The 14,922-nt window shown below is 49.5% G+C and overlaps 1 protein-coding gene across 4 annotated transcripts in view; it reads left to right on the top strand.

The window, feature by feature from the left end:
* Window positions 1-1,410: 1,410 nt before the first annotated feature.
* Window positions 1,411-14,922, top strand: part of GAS2L3 (growth arrest specific 2 like 3) — a 39,967-nt gene continuing 26,455 nt past the window's right edge. The window contains exons 1-3 of one of the 4 annotated variants that reach the window (XM_060195633.1): window positions 1,411-1,665; window positions 13,023-13,070; window positions 14,579-14,747. In XM_060195633.1, coding sequence (XP_060051616.1) covers window positions 13,047-13,070; window positions 14,579-14,747 — 193 coding nt within the window. In that variant the 5' untranslated portion in view covers window positions 1,411-1,665; window positions 13,023-13,046. Of the gene's footprint in view, window positions 1,666-5,612; window positions 5,689-11,817; window positions 11,911-13,022; window positions 13,071-14,578; window positions 14,748-14,922 lie in introns of those variants that run through there. The other 3 variants (XM_060195632.1, XM_060195634.1, XM_060195635.1) reach the window with 3 other exon arrangements.

The raw sequence follows: 14,922 nt of genomic DNA on the forward strand, positions 1-14,922 counted from the left end.
GCAGGATAACAGTCTGGAGGAGGCAGAGGTGTGCTGACACCCACTTTGCAGAGTTGTGGAAATGTACTCCTGTGACGACTCTGTACAGTAAAGCGATTTTTTTCCCTCCCAGAGCACTGCTCAGCTCTGGTTTGCGGTGGTGCAGGGGACTGGCCCTGAGATCAGTCTCAGGCACGCAAGGCTATGTGCATAACCATTATGCTACCTACCCCCACCATAAGAAAACTCAGTTCCTTCTGAACTTGTGACTATCACCCACCAAATCTGCTTGGTGTTCCCCTTTTCAGACTGCCCCTGACTTCCTTTTTTTTTTTTTTTTTTGTAAATGAAGAATTACATGTGGGGGCCAGGCCATGGCGCACCGCACCGGGTTAAGTGCTAAGAGCAAGCACCCGGTTTGGGCCTTCCTTTTGCCACCTGCAGGGAGGACACTTCACAAGCGGTGAAGCAGGTCTGTGGGTGTCTCTCCCCCTTCCTTTATTTCCTCCCCCCCCCCAATTTCTCTCTGTCCTTTCCAAAATCAAACAGAACAAAAAAGGGAAGAAATGGCTGCCGGTAGCTGTGGATTCGTAGTGCTGGCACCGAGCCCCAATGATAACCCCGGAGGCAAAAATAAATAAAGAAATAAACAGAACTACATGCTAGAAGAAGACCATCACACCGTGTGGAGCCCCACACTCCACAGACAGGGAGGGCGCCGAGGCTCAGCGAGGGCCACGCTTTGCGAGGCAGCGGGAGGGCCGGGCCTCCCCACCCACGAGCGGCCCCAGGCCCTCGGAGGCCGCACCCAGCCCAGCCCAGCCCAGCCTCTGCTTCTCCGGCTCCGGAGCCAGGAGTGTCCCGCCGGTGCTGAGGCTGACTCCACCTCCTCCCGGCTCTCCGGCGACATAGGAAAGACTCCTATTAAATATATAAAATTCCGCAACACAGCTCAAAAGGAAGCCCCGAGCGAGACCCGAGCGCACACGGAGGGCAGGGAGTCACGTCCCTTTCACGGGGAGGCTGACAGGCGGGCTCCCCCGGACGTGCAGGAGCTCTGGCAGCCCCCCGCTTCCATCACGGCCCGTCCAGGTGCTGACGACGGGCGCCGGCTGGCGGGGCGCAGCTGTCACCGTGCTCAGGGACCCGGGTTCGAGCCCCGTCCCCGCCTGCGCAGGGAACAGCTTCACGCGTGGTGAAGTAGGTCTGCAGGTGCCTGTCAAATAAGTAAATAAAATAATAGAACTCAACATCCAAAAGAAAAAGCGCGCCGCCAGCCAAGGCGGGCTGCGCGGCCCCGTGGGGTCACGTGAGGGGCGGGGCCGGGGCCGGAGGTCACGTGTCCGGGCGGCCCTCGACGCCCCGCCCCCGACCTCCGATTGGTCCCTTCTCACGTGACGGGGAGGGGCCGGCAGTCACGTGTCCGGCCGGGCCTCGGCGCCCCGCCCCCCGGCCTCCGATTGGTCCCTTCGAAAGCGGCGGCGGCGACGGGCCGAGGCGGCGGTTGGGGGCCGGGCGGCGGCCGGGCGGCGCTGTGGCCGCGGGGGCGGAGGTGAGCGTCCCTGCCCGGCGCCCCTGCCCCACAGCCTCTCAGCCTCAGCCGGCGGGTCCGGTTCGCGCCGCGAGCCACCTGACGGGACCGCCGCCGGGAGTCCAGGTGACGCAGGGCCCGCCCTCGGGCAACAGGTGTGCGGGCAGGGGCGGGGCGGGGCGGCCTGGGGTCCAGGTGCGCGCGCTGAGGGGCCGCAGGTGGGCGGGGGGGGGTGCGGGCAGGGAGGGCGGGGAGGGGCGGGCAGGGAGGGCGCAGGAGGGCCGGCAGGGAGGGAGGGCGCAGGTGGGCCGGCCGGGAGGGCGCAGGTGGGCGGGCCGGGAGGGAGGGCGCAGGTGGGCCGGCCGGGAGGGAGGGCGCAGGTGGGCGGGCCGGGAGGGAGGGCGCAGGTGGGCCGGCCGGGAGGGAGGGCGCAGGTGGGCGGGCCGGGAGGGAGGGCGCAGGTGGGCGGGCCGGGAGGGAGGGCGCAGGTGGGCGGGCCGGGAGGGAGGGCGCAGGTGGGCCGGCCGGGAGGGAGGGCGCAGGTGGGCCGGCCGGGAGGGAGGGCGCAGGTGGGCGGGCCGGGAGGGAGGGCGCAGGTGGGCCGGCCGGGAGGGAGGGCGCAGGTGGGCCGGCCGGGAGGGAGGGCGCAGGTGGGCCGGCCGGGAGGGAGGGCGCAGGTGGGCCGGCCGGGAGGGAGGGCGCAGGTGGGCCGGCCGGGAGGGAGGGCGCAGGTGGGCCGGCCGGGAGGGAGGGCGCAGGTGGGCCGGCCGGGAGGGAGGGCGCAGGAGGGCGGGCGGGGAGGGCGCAGGTGGGCCGGCGGGGCGGGCGGAGGAGGGCCGGCCGGGAGGGCGCAGGTGTGCCGGCCGGGAGGGCGCAGGAGGGCGGGCGGGGAGGGCGGTGAGGGAGGGCCCAGGTGGGCGGGGAGGGCGCAGGTGTGCGGGCAGGGAGGGCGGAGGGAAGGCGCAGGTGCGGGAGGCGGCAGCTGTGTGGGCAGAGGCGGCAGGCCAGGGGTCCCGGCGGCCCTGCTGAGGGCGCAGGTGTGCGGATGGGCCGGGAGTGCGGCCGCAGGTTCCGGGGAACAGCTGCCGCCTTTTGCTCCGCTCACCTGTTCACCTGCGGGCACCTGGCTGCCTCGGCCTCAGAAGCAGAGCTGCTGTCCTGGCACTAGGGGCCGAGCTCCTCCTGTCTTAGCTATCACCCACCCACCTACCTACCTGTCTGTCTGTCTGTCTATCATCTATCTATCACCTACCCACCTATCTATGTATCTGTCACCTATCTACCATCCGTCTGTCATCTATCATCTACCTACCTGCCTGTTTATTTTAGTCATTCCTTTACCCGTTTATTTACCTGATTAGTGATTTATTTATTGACCATAAGCTGAGCTGCGGAGCGCGTGGCTCTGAAGTCAGGATCTACTAGCTGTGTGTCACCCCAGACAAGTTTGGTCCGTGGAAGCCGCATCCTTCGTGTCCGTGTAAGGGAGGCTGGTGACGGTCTGTCTGTCCTGGAGGGCAGGCTGCTGTGCACGGAGGAGATTCGCCCATTCGCCCAGTCGTCAGTGTCGTGCGGCCCTGGAGGGGCAGAGCACATGTCCCCAAGCAGGCCGGCTGCTGTGCCCTCCCTGACGGAAGGCTGTCTGTCTACTCGGAGCTGCCCTGGGCCTGTGCGCTGCTTGGATTTCTTTGCTGGCAGGTGTGCTCTTACCTGCCGCGCAACCAGAGACCGTGTGGTTCACTCAGCACTGCAGAGAATCAAGCTTGAGTCTGGCCCGTGGGAGTTCCTATTCGTAACGTGCGGGGCTAGCTTCCCGGGCGGGCGGGAGACGACGACTGAAAAGCTGGGAAGCAGTGCCGTGCTTATTGAGAAAAGAATCTGCATTTATAGTCTCCAGGAAGGTCGTAGTAGGGTGGAAAACAAGGTGTGACTAGGAAAGGGGCAGAGCGAAAAGAGTCGGACCAGTGGGATTAAACCAGTGCCCTGCAGGCAGGGCGGGTCTCAGGTGAAGCAGTGATCATGTAAACAGACCGCAGCCTTAAGCAGTGCAGCAGAAGGGGTCTTAGAAGCAGACCAACAGTAATGGAAGAGCCCCTAGAGGAGTACATCAGAGGCATGTTTACAAGACCGAGGTGACCATCACAGTCATGCTTCTCTGGTTTCTCCTGCTGAAAGTTCTGCTTCAGAGCCGCACTCGTGTGCTTGCAGCTGCCGTGGCAGCAGAGCATCTCAGGGAAACCGCAGCCTGCCTGCTGCACAGCCTCCCCGTCGCTGTAAGAATGTCGCCTTAGCTTCACTCCCTGTGCGCTGACTGGTTCCCAATGGAAAGCTGGTTATTGAAGACACTGGCCACTGTTGAGAAAGGCTTTGTTTGCTTTTTATGGCACAAACAGTTTTGAGAGCACGGTGATCCCAGTGACCTGCGCGCACGTGCTGTTCTGTGGGCTGCGCTGGTAGCTGTAATAGAGATCTTTGCGCGTTGCTGGAGAAGCCTGCTGTTTGAGCGTCCCATCAGTCATTTGGTCAGTGTCCTGCTAGCACAGCGCTTTTTCCATTTCTTTGTTATTGCTACAGGTTCATCTCTGAGATCTGCTGCCTGCATGGCAAATATGGTTCACTGCTCCTTGTGGCCATTTTTCTTTACTTTTTTTCTTCTGATAGGATAGAGAGAAATGGGGGGGGGGGGTACCTGCCAGCCCTGCTTCACTTCTTGTGAACCTTCTGCCTGTAGGTGAGGACCAGGGGTTTGCAACTGGGTCTTTCCACATGGTCATGGGTGTGCTCAGCTGGGTGACCACTGCCCAGCCCATCTTTACATTTCTTCATGTGAGTCTTCGTATGTGTGTTGTTCCATAGAATTTCGTTTTGTCACATATAAAGTCTGACTGACTTTTAGACACTTGCTTTTATTACTTGTTTTTGTCCCACAAGAGATATCACAACACTACCCAACTCTGGCTTATGGGGCACTGGGAATTGAACCTGAGACCTCTGTGGACCCCTGGTGCTTCAGGCCTGAAAGCCACTGCACTGTCACTGTCACCTTTCCTGCCAATTGTGGATTTTACTATGTGGCAACAGGGATTGAACCTAAGGCTAAATGAATGCAAGGAATTCTGTTTCTGGGGTTTTCTGTGTTTGTTTGTTTGCCTGTTTGTTTTTGCCTCCAGGACTGTGGCTGGGACTTGGTACTGGCACTATGCCTCTATTGCTCCTGGCCGTTTTTTTTCTCTTTCAGTGGATAGGACAGAGAGAAATTGAGAGGGGGAGGTGGTGGCAGAGAGGGAGAAAGACACAGATATCTGCAGACCTGCTTCACTGCTTGTGAAGCGTCCCCCATGCATGTGAGGAGCCGGGGGGAGGGGGGGTCCTTGTATCCTTGCGTGAGTTCTTGCATTTTGTGCTGTGTGTGCATAGCCGGGTGAGGAGGGTGACTAGGTCTAAGTAGAAGCTGTTTCATTAGGAACTGTACGGTGTCTTTTTAGGCCTTTCTCCTTGCTTGCTGCATTTACTGACTCAATGCAAACTATGATGCACTTTTGTGCTGTGTGTGCTTAGCCGGGTGAGGAGGGTGTCTAGGTCTAAGTAGAAGCTGTTTCATTAGGAACTGTACGGTGTCTTTTTAGGCCTTTCTCCTTGCTTGCTGTGTTTACTGACTCACTGAAAACTATGATGCACTTTTGCTTGAAGGTCTGTGTTTTCTTGATTTGACAAGACAGAGAAATTGGGAGGGAAGGGGAGGTAGGGAGAAAGAAAGACGCCTGTAGGACAGCTTCACCACTACAGGGACCCGGAGCTTGAACCCAGATCTTTGTGTGTGGTAATGTGTGCGCTCAACTGGGTGCACCACAGCCCTGTCTCTCACTGCTAGTTTGAGCGCTGATGCCTGCACAGAAGTATAAAATACTTTACAGACTGTGAAATTAAACAGCTGAGACTAGCACCAGAACCAATGGGTAGCATGGTGACTATAGTTAACAATGCTGGTGTGTGTATTTAAAAGTTGTGAGAGAAGGTCTTAAAAGTTCTCAACAGTAGAAAAAACTGTAACCAGGTGTGTGATTATTTGCACTACTGTGTTGTATACCTAAAATAATTTGACCTTAAATGTCATTTTATTTCAACTAGTATATATCCAGAATTAATTCAGCCCAGTCAGGAAAAGCTACTTGGAGAAGGTAAATATCAAAAATATAAAGCTAGCTTGATTGAGATCTTGAGGAATTGCTTCAATCATTCTTTCTGCTGCTGCCCCGTTCATGTCTGAAGGTGGGGTTTCACGGGTCGTATCCTTACACCCTCATCACCACTGCCCAGTGGTTTCTCAGATGACCCTATTTATTTATTTGTCTGTTGTTTTTTTCAGTGGTAAAAATGGAAAATGCAAATTACTGACTGGGAATTACTTTTGCCTCAAACTTTTTTCCTAGTTCTGGATTTGTTAATCTGCCTCCTGACATTTTCACTGGAATGTCTCTAGGTTTCCTAAGTTAAACATGACCAAAACATACCTGTGACCTGTCTTTGTTGCTTCACTCTGTCCAGTCTGCCATATTCCTTCTCAGTGAATACTGTCATTAGCTGTTTGCTCAGACGCATCACCGAGAAACCTAGTAGCCTTTCTGGACCTCGCATTCATATTCATATTCATTCTCTCTCTCCCCCCTCTCCCTCCTCCCTCATAGAAATCCCACTCCAAAACAGATTCAGATGTGTCCTCTTCTCCCCGGTGGGGGTGTTGGCATTCTGTCTCCAGTGGAGCTCTTCCAGGCCGCAGTCCCTTTCATGTCCTGTCTGCTCTGTTTCCTTGCTCTTGTTGTTTACACCCCTCTGTTTCTCCTTTCATTTCCCTTGATTCTTTTTTCACATCTCTATCCACTGACCTTCTGTCCCCAGCCCCCTCTCTATTAGGCCCATTGTAACCTCACTCTCATGTTTCTGTCCCTCCATCCCAGCTCTTTGAAAACTCTGAGTTGGATTATATCCTCTCTCTTGGTTAAAACTTCTGTGGCTTTATACTGCATTTAGAATAAAATCTTACTTCCTAAACACGGCCTTGGTGATGGGACCACTGCGTAACCCTTCAACCCTGTCCTTTGGTGCTCCATTCTCATGCTTCAACTAGATGGACTGTTTTTAGATCTTGGAATGTGCCAGCATCTCTCTGTTTCAAGTCTTTTGCAAAAATCACTTTCTGTCATAGCCCCTGTGAAAAGCACCACTGCTATTCTCCAGTCTGTACCCTTCTATTCCTTCCCCTTGTCTAACTGCTATTGCTAGAATTTCCAAGGCTATATGTCCTAGCTCTGGTGATGGTGAGCAGCTCTGTCTTGCACCGAGACGAAGAGGAAAAGCCTCCAGAGTCTCAGGATTGACTATAGTCTCGATGTGGGTTGCTGCCTGTACCCAGCACTGTTCTTCAAATGAGCCACTTCTGTGCCAGCCTCAGGTGGATGAGTATTGAGTTTCCAACGTTTTCCCTGGGTTTAGAAGTTAGCTGGATTATCTTCAGTTGTGACATGTTTCAGCTCCTTGCTATGTGATGACTTTTTTTTTCTTTTAACCAAACTGGTGGTGAGGGTGAGGAGGTATCTTCCTTATTTGCAGATAATTGAAGTAGGCTTCCCCAAAGAGACAGACACAGAGACAAAGTAAAGCCAGTACACTACTAAGGAGGATGAGCTCCAGATGTCAGGTGCTGGGGATGAGAGGGCGGCAGGAGAGTCTGCCTTTCCATGTGCGTGCCTCAGGCTGGAGTCCTGACACCACATGGTGTGTCCTGGCACCTGGGGAGGCTACAACCTGCACTTTCTCTCTCTGTCTCTCTGTCTCTCTGTCTGGATGAAAAGTCAGCCTTGGAACAGTGAAATCACACACGTGCATGGTTCTGGCACTGCAAACAAACCTGAAAGTCAGTCTTTGACAATACTCGTTAAAATTGTTATGGTTGAAAACAATTGAAACTGGAACATTTATTTGTTTATTTTTATTTTATTCTTTTGTAATTTGATAGGACAGAGAGAAATTGAGAGGGAAGCGGAAGACAGGGAGAGAGAAAGAGAGACACCTGCAGCCCTGCTTCACTGCTTGTAAAGATTGCCTCCTGCAGGTGGGGATTGGGGCTTTAACTTGAGATTTGAAATAAGAGGAAAATAGGCAGCGAAACGAGTGAGAAACTAGTATTACTGTGACACAGGCTGGGCACTGGGGCTGACTATATGGAGCAGCTACTCTCGGTAGTAAAAGCCTGCGAGTGAGAAACTAGTATTACTGTGACACAGGCTGGGACTGGGGCTGACTATAGGGAGCAGCTACTCTCGGTAGTAAAAGCCTGCGAGTGAGAAACTAGTATTACTGTGACACAGGCTGGGACTGGGGCTGACCATAGGGAGAAGCTACTCTCGGTAGTAAATGCCTGCGAGTGAGAAACTAGTATTACTGTGACACAGACTGGGCACTGGGTCTGACCATAGGGAGCAGCTACTCTCGGTAGTAAATGCCTGCCAGTGAGAAACTAGTATTACTGTGACACAGGCTGGGCACTGGGGCTGACTATAGGGAGCAGCTACTCTCGGTAGTAAATGCCTGCGAGTGAGAAACTAGTATTACTGTGACACAGACTGGGCAGTGGGGCTGACTATAGGAAGAAGCTACTCTCGGTAGTAAATGCCTGCGAGTGAGAGACTAGTATTACTGTGACAGAGACTGGGCACTGGGGCTGACTATAGGGAGCAGCTACTCTCGGTAGTAAAAGCCTGCGAGTGAGAAACTAGTATTACTGTGACACAGGCTTGGCACTGGGGCTTACTATACAGAGCAGCTACTCTTGGTAGTAAAAGCCTGCGAGTGAGAAACTAGTATTACTGTGACACAGGCTGGGACTGGGGCTGACTATAGGGAGAAGCTACTCTCGGTAGTAAATGCCTGCGAGTGAGAAACTAGTATTACTGTGACACAGACTGGGACTGGGGCTGACTATAGGGAGAAGCTACTCTTGGTAGTAAATGCCTGCGAGTGAGAAACTAGTATTACTGTGACATAGAATGGGACTGGGGCTGACTATAGGGAGCAGCTACTCTCGGTAGTAAAAGCCTGCGAGTGAGAAACTAGTATTACTGTGACACAGGCTGGGACTGGGGCTGACTATATGGAGCAGCTACTCTCGGTAGTAAATGCCTGCGAGTGAGAAACTAGTATTACTGTGACACAGACTGGGACTGGGGCTGACTATAGGGAGAAGCTACTCTTGGTAGTAAATGCCTGCGAGTGAGAAACTAGTATTACTGTGACACAGAATGGGACTGGGGCTGACTATAGGGAGCAGCTACTCTCGGTAGTAAAAGCCTGCGAGTGAGAAACTAGTATTACTGTGACACAGGCTGGGACTGGGGCTGACTATAGAGAGCAGCTACTCTCGGTAGTAAAAGCCTGCGAGTGAGAAACTAGTATTACTGTGACACAGGCTGGGCACTGGGGCTGACTACAGGGAGAAGCTACTCTCGGTAGTAAATGCCTGCCAGTGAGAAACTAGTATTACTGTGACACAGGCTGGGACTGGGGCTGACTATAGGGAGCAGCTACTCTCGGTAGTAAATGCCTGCGAGTGAGAAACTAGTATTACTGTGACACAGACTGGGACTGGGGCTGACTATAGGGAGCAGCTACTCTCGGTAGTAAATGCCTGCGAGTGAGAAACTAGTATTACTGTGACACAGACTGGGCACTGGGGCTGACTATAGGGAGCAGCTACTCTCGGTAGTAAATGCCTGCGAGTGAGAAACTAGTATTACTGTGACACAGACTGGGACTGGGGCTGACTATAGGGAGCAGCTACTCTTGGTAGTAATGCCTGCGAGTGAGAAACTAGTATTACTGTGACACAGACTGGGCACTGGGTCTGACCATAGGGAGCAGCTACTCTCGGTAGTAAATGCCTGCCAGTGAGAAACTAGTATTACTGTGACACAGACTGGGACTGGGGCTGACCATAGGGAGAAGCTACTCTCGGTAGTAAATGCCTGCGAGTGAGAAACTAGTATTACTGTGACACAGACTGGGCACTGGGGCTGACTATAGGGGAGAAGCTACTCTCGGTAGTAAATGCCTGCGAGTGAGAAACTAATATTACTGTGACACAGGCTGGGCACTGGGGCTGACTATAGGGAGAAGCTACTCTTGGTAGTAATGCCTGCGAGTGAGAAACTAGTATTACTGTGACACAGACTGGGACTGGGGCTGACTATAGGGAGAAGCCACTCTCGGTAGTAAATGCCTGCGAGTGAGAAACTAGTATTACTGTGACACAGACTGGGCACTGGGGCTGACTATAGGGGAGAAGCTACTCTCGGTAGTAAATGCCTGCGAGTGAGAAACTAATATTACTGTGACACAGGCTGGGCACTGGGGCTGACTATAGGGAGAAGCTACTCTCGGTAGTAAATGCCTGCGAGTGAGAAACTAGTATTACTGTGACACAGACTGGGACTGGGGCTGACCATAGGGAGAAGCTACTCTCGGTAGTAAATGCCTGCGAGTGAGAAACTAGTATTACTGTGACACAGACTGGGCACTGGGGCTGACTATAGGGGAGAAGCTACTCTCGGTAGTAAATGCCTGCGAGTGAGAAACTAATATTACTGTGACACAGGCTGGGCACTGGGGCTGACTATAGGGAGAAGCTACTCTTGGTAGTAATGCCTGCGAGTGAGAAACTAGTATTACTGTGACACAGACTGGGACTGGGGCTGACCATAGGGAGCAGCTACTCTCGGTAGTAAATGCCTGCGAGTGAGAAACTAGTATTACTGTGACACAGGCTGGGCACTGGGGCTGACTATAGGGAGAAGCCACTCTCGGTAGTAAATGCCTGCGAGTGAGAGACTAGTATTACTGTGACACAGACTGGGCACTGGGGCTGACTATAGGAGAGAAGCTACTCTCGGTAGTAAATGCCTGCGAGTGAGAAACTAATATTACTGTGACACAGGCTGGGACTGGGGCTGACTATAGGGAGCAGCTACTCTCGGTAGTAAATGCCTGCGAGTGAGAAACTAGTATTACTGTGACACAGACTGGGACTGGGGCTGACCATAGGGAGCAGCTACTCTCGGTAGTAAATGCCTGCGAATGAGAAACTAGTATTACTGTGACACAGACTGGGCACTGGGGCTGACTATAGGGAGCAGCTACTCTCGGTAGTAAATGCCTGCGAGTGAGAAACTAGTATTACTGTGACACAGACTGGGCACTGGGGCTGACTGTAGGGGAGAAGCTACTCTCGGTAGTAAATGCCTGCGATAAAAAAGAAAACCCAAAGGAGCCATGACTATACTAGTTTTCTAAGCCTGACATCAGATATGCTCCATAGTTTTTCATATATAAAGTTATATTGTAAATTATCCTTTAAAAAAAAAAAACAGACCACTGCTTACCTCTGGCTTCTGGTGGTATGGGGAGACTTTGGAACCTCAGGCTGAGAGTCTTTTTGCATAACCATTGTGCTATCTACCCCTGTCCCTCTGATAATTTTATCAGAGTAACAGTTTATTAAATAATTTCTTTTTAAGGTCATTCAGATGGTTATATTTTTGTCATCTTAAAGTAGTTCTTTGAATTATGCAAGAATGATTGGGGGAAAGACTTTTTAATTGAGTGATTAATGGTTTACTGTCGACAGTAAAATATAGTAGTTTGGACATGTATAACATTTCCACATGACAGTACAACCCCCAATAGGTCCTCCTCTGCCATCATGTTCCTGCTGAAGTCCTAGTGACTGAAGGAAGGACACAAATTAAATTCCTTATTTCTTTCATAAAATTAATTTTGTTGAATTTTTCATAAAAAGTGCAGCTACTCAACATTCTTGTGATAGCTGCTTTGTGAGTGTGTCACTGTTCTTGACTGCACACGCCTCATAATTGGGGCCTTCTTTTGTGTGGGGTTGGCAGTTCCAACTGTTAGAGCCCTTGTCTGCTTGTATGGGACTCCTTATTTAATGGGAGCAGCAGCTTTGCTGCATTTTTAAGAAATGGTCTCGGAAGCATCTTACTGTGGGTCTTTGTTGGGGACAAAGGGTTATTTATGCTAAAGGAAAATGTATTCCCCACTGAATCAGCTCGTGGGAAGCTCATTAGTAATGCTCCATTGTGCTTTGGCCTTTTGAAATGCTATTGAGAAGGAAAAATAAGATGGAAAAGGCTATTCTGCTGTCCTTTGCCTTCCCACTAAGAGATGCAATGTCACATTAGGCTTTCCACAGGGTTTAGCTGAGGCTCAGCTGCGGCTCCAGGAGAAATGGTCCTGAGAGCAAACTGCTGTGTGCAGGAGGCACTGCACAGAGGTATGCTTGATGCCTTTTCCTTGCAAGCGGACAGCCCTGCAGCCTTTAAAACTATTCAGTATTGTACTTTTTGCTTGGAATTATTTGGTGATAGTTTACAAAATATATGCATATATATATGTATATATATATGCTGCTGATATATTTTTCTTCTATAAGTAACCAAGCCCTTAGGCTTATATATTTTAGGCTGTTATTCTGGGTGTTGTTAACACTTTTCACTTTTTTCTCCTCAATAATATATTAGAGAATTTTATTAACCTAATGCTTAAAGATATATAGTAGTTGTCAAGAATAGTGCTTTGGAGCTAAGATTACTGTTTCTTTTATTTTCTTTATTTTTGTCTCACAAAGAAATCAATTTATGAAAAATTATAGTAGAGGTGCTGAATATTTGCTTTATAGTTAGAATTGATATCTGTCTTTATTACCCTGGTGGCTGGCAAAAGCAACTTAGGATTAAACTTGTGAATTTATAGAAAGTCTAGATGAATGTATTTAATCTCCATGTTAAGGTCAGAGGAGTGATGTCTGGCTTTCAGAGACAGTAGTTATATTTATATTATGCCTATAGGGGAAATTCTGGGAGACTTTATATGGGATAGGTATTATTCATTTCATTTTATTAGCTGAAAGCATTAAGAGTTACTTTGATACTAATGCCCCAAACAGCATCTTAAAATGTTTCAGTGGAGTCGGACGGTAGCGCAGCGGGTTAAGCGCAGGTGGCGCAAAGCACAAGGACCAGCATAAGGATCCCGGTTCGAGCCCCCGGCTCCCCACCTGCAGGGGAGTCGCTTCACAGGCGGTGAAGCAGGTCTGCAGGTGTCTATCTTTCTCTCCTCCTCTCTGTCTTCCCCTCCTCTCTCCATTTCTCTCTGTCCTATCCAACAACAACAACAATAATAATTACAACAATAAAACAACAAGGGCAACAAAAGGGAATAAATAAATAAAATAAATATTTTATAAAAAATGATTCAGGTTCCCTTTTAAAGCAAGCTTTTATGAAGTAAGCATTTAGGAGAGATTACTAAATTCTCTAGTCATCCATTTATTCTAGCTCAGAGTTCTAACACTCAGTGTAAAGCACAGGACTTGTGATTTGTGGGTTTGAGGAAAGAGGAAACTTGCCACTGGCTGCACAATAGTGTTTTGCTCTCTTTTCAGGAAAGACATTTCATTTCTATACAGATGACCATGCAGCCTGCAATTCAAGTAAGTGTTGTTAAAATGTAAGATTAAGTAAAATACTGAAATTATCATACTTTATTTTTTACTGTACTGCTTTAAAAAAACGTGATTTTAATAGTCAGGAGACTATATTTTGATGTTGTAGTTCTAAAACTAAGCTTTTGTTTATATTCTGTTTCTACGAATCAAAATTTGGCTTGGTAAACTCATCTGATCTTTATTACTATGGGAAAATGGTTCAAATGCGATATGGTTTTTCGTTTCTTTTTTTAAATTTTTTAATTTATATCTTTATTTTGTATACTGGATAGAGACAGCCAGAAATCGAGAGGGAAGGGGGTGATAGGGAGAGACAAAGAGACACTTGCAACACTGCTTCACCACTTGCCAAAGCATTTCCCCCTGCAGGTGGGGACTGGGGGCTCAAACCTGGGTCCTTGTGCACTGTAACATGTGTACTCAACCAGGTGCGCCACCACCCAGCCCTGATTTTGCTTTTTTTTTCTTTCTAAACATCATTTTATTTTATTTTTTTAAATATTTTATTTATTATTAGATAGAGACAGAAATTGAGAAGGGAGGGGAAGATAGAGAGGGAGAGAGACACCTGCAGCCCTGCTTCACCACTCATGAAGCTTTCCCCTGCAGGTGGGGACCGGGGGCTTGAACGCGGGTCCTTGTGCACTGTAGTGTGTGTGTGCTTAACCAGGTGCACCACTGCCTGGCCCTGACGTGGTTTTTCTCATTATCATTTAGTATGCATTTGTAATTTTTGTAGTTACAAGAGTTTTTGGTAAAAACAAATATAGATTTTTATGCTAGAGAATTTTCAGTGTGCTTTATAATGCCTATAAATAGCCAGATATTAACATTTACAGAGTTTTGTTAGTTTGCTAATAAGAGTTTTAACATTTGCAAAATTTCATTTATACACTTACTCATTTATATATTCAACAGAAATCACTAGACACAGTGACAGATGCTACAGTGATATAAAGCTGGGATGCTAAGACTCTAGTTATAAATAGCCTCTTTTTAAAAAATATTTATTTCTAGTAAAGAGAGACAGACAGACACCGTACGTAGCACTGCTCAGCTCTGACAACGCCAGGGATCAAATGCATTCCCTCACACTGTGCTCTGATATGCTGAGCTGTCTCCTGAGCCTACAGAGCTTATTATGTTTAATTAGCTAATGTATGAAGGAACAGTATTATTTGTTGACTTTTATCTTTTTGACTTGATAGTAGAATCTGTTAACTAGTTAGAGAGTAACTTAACATTTGCCACAGTGTCAGGTATTGGAAAGTGTCTTAAGTATCTAGACTTGTGCTTTGCTTCTAGTTCGTCTATTTCCAGTGAAGTGTTATTACATATATATGCATTTTTTTCATTTAGTTGTAATCAATAATAGGTTATAAGATTGTAATTGTATATATGTTTTATATGTTATATGGTATATAGAGTCCATCCTTTAGATATATGGCTGTCACTTATGCTGACTTTTAACAGGCTCAAACTCACTCTCTTAGGTATGGTTTGGAGAAGATCTGCCACTAAGTCCACGGAGCCCTCTGACCCCCAGACACGGGCCGGGCTTGGCGGATGTCTGTCAGTATGACGAGTGGATAGCTGTGAGGCATGAGGCCACGCTTCTGCCCATGCAGGAAGATCTTTCAATCTGGTTATCAGGCTTACTAGGTGAGGCTTGAAAAGATAGCACACATTGGTGTGTGTGTGTGTGTGTGTGTGTGTGTGTTTCGACCCAGTAAATGTTTATTTGCCAATTATGATTTTTTTTTTTTTTTTTTTTTTTACCAAAGCACTACTCAGCTCTGACTTGTGATGGTGCAGGGGGTTGAACGTGGGACTTTGG

This window comes from Erinaceus europaeus, chromosome 7 (assembly GCF_950295315.1).
Source record: "Erinaceus europaeus chromosome 7, mEriEur2.1, whole genome shotgun sequence".
In the NCBI taxonomy this organism is placed as follows: Eukaryota; Metazoa; Chordata; class Mammalia; order Eulipotyphla; family Erinaceidae; genus Erinaceus; species Erinaceus europaeus.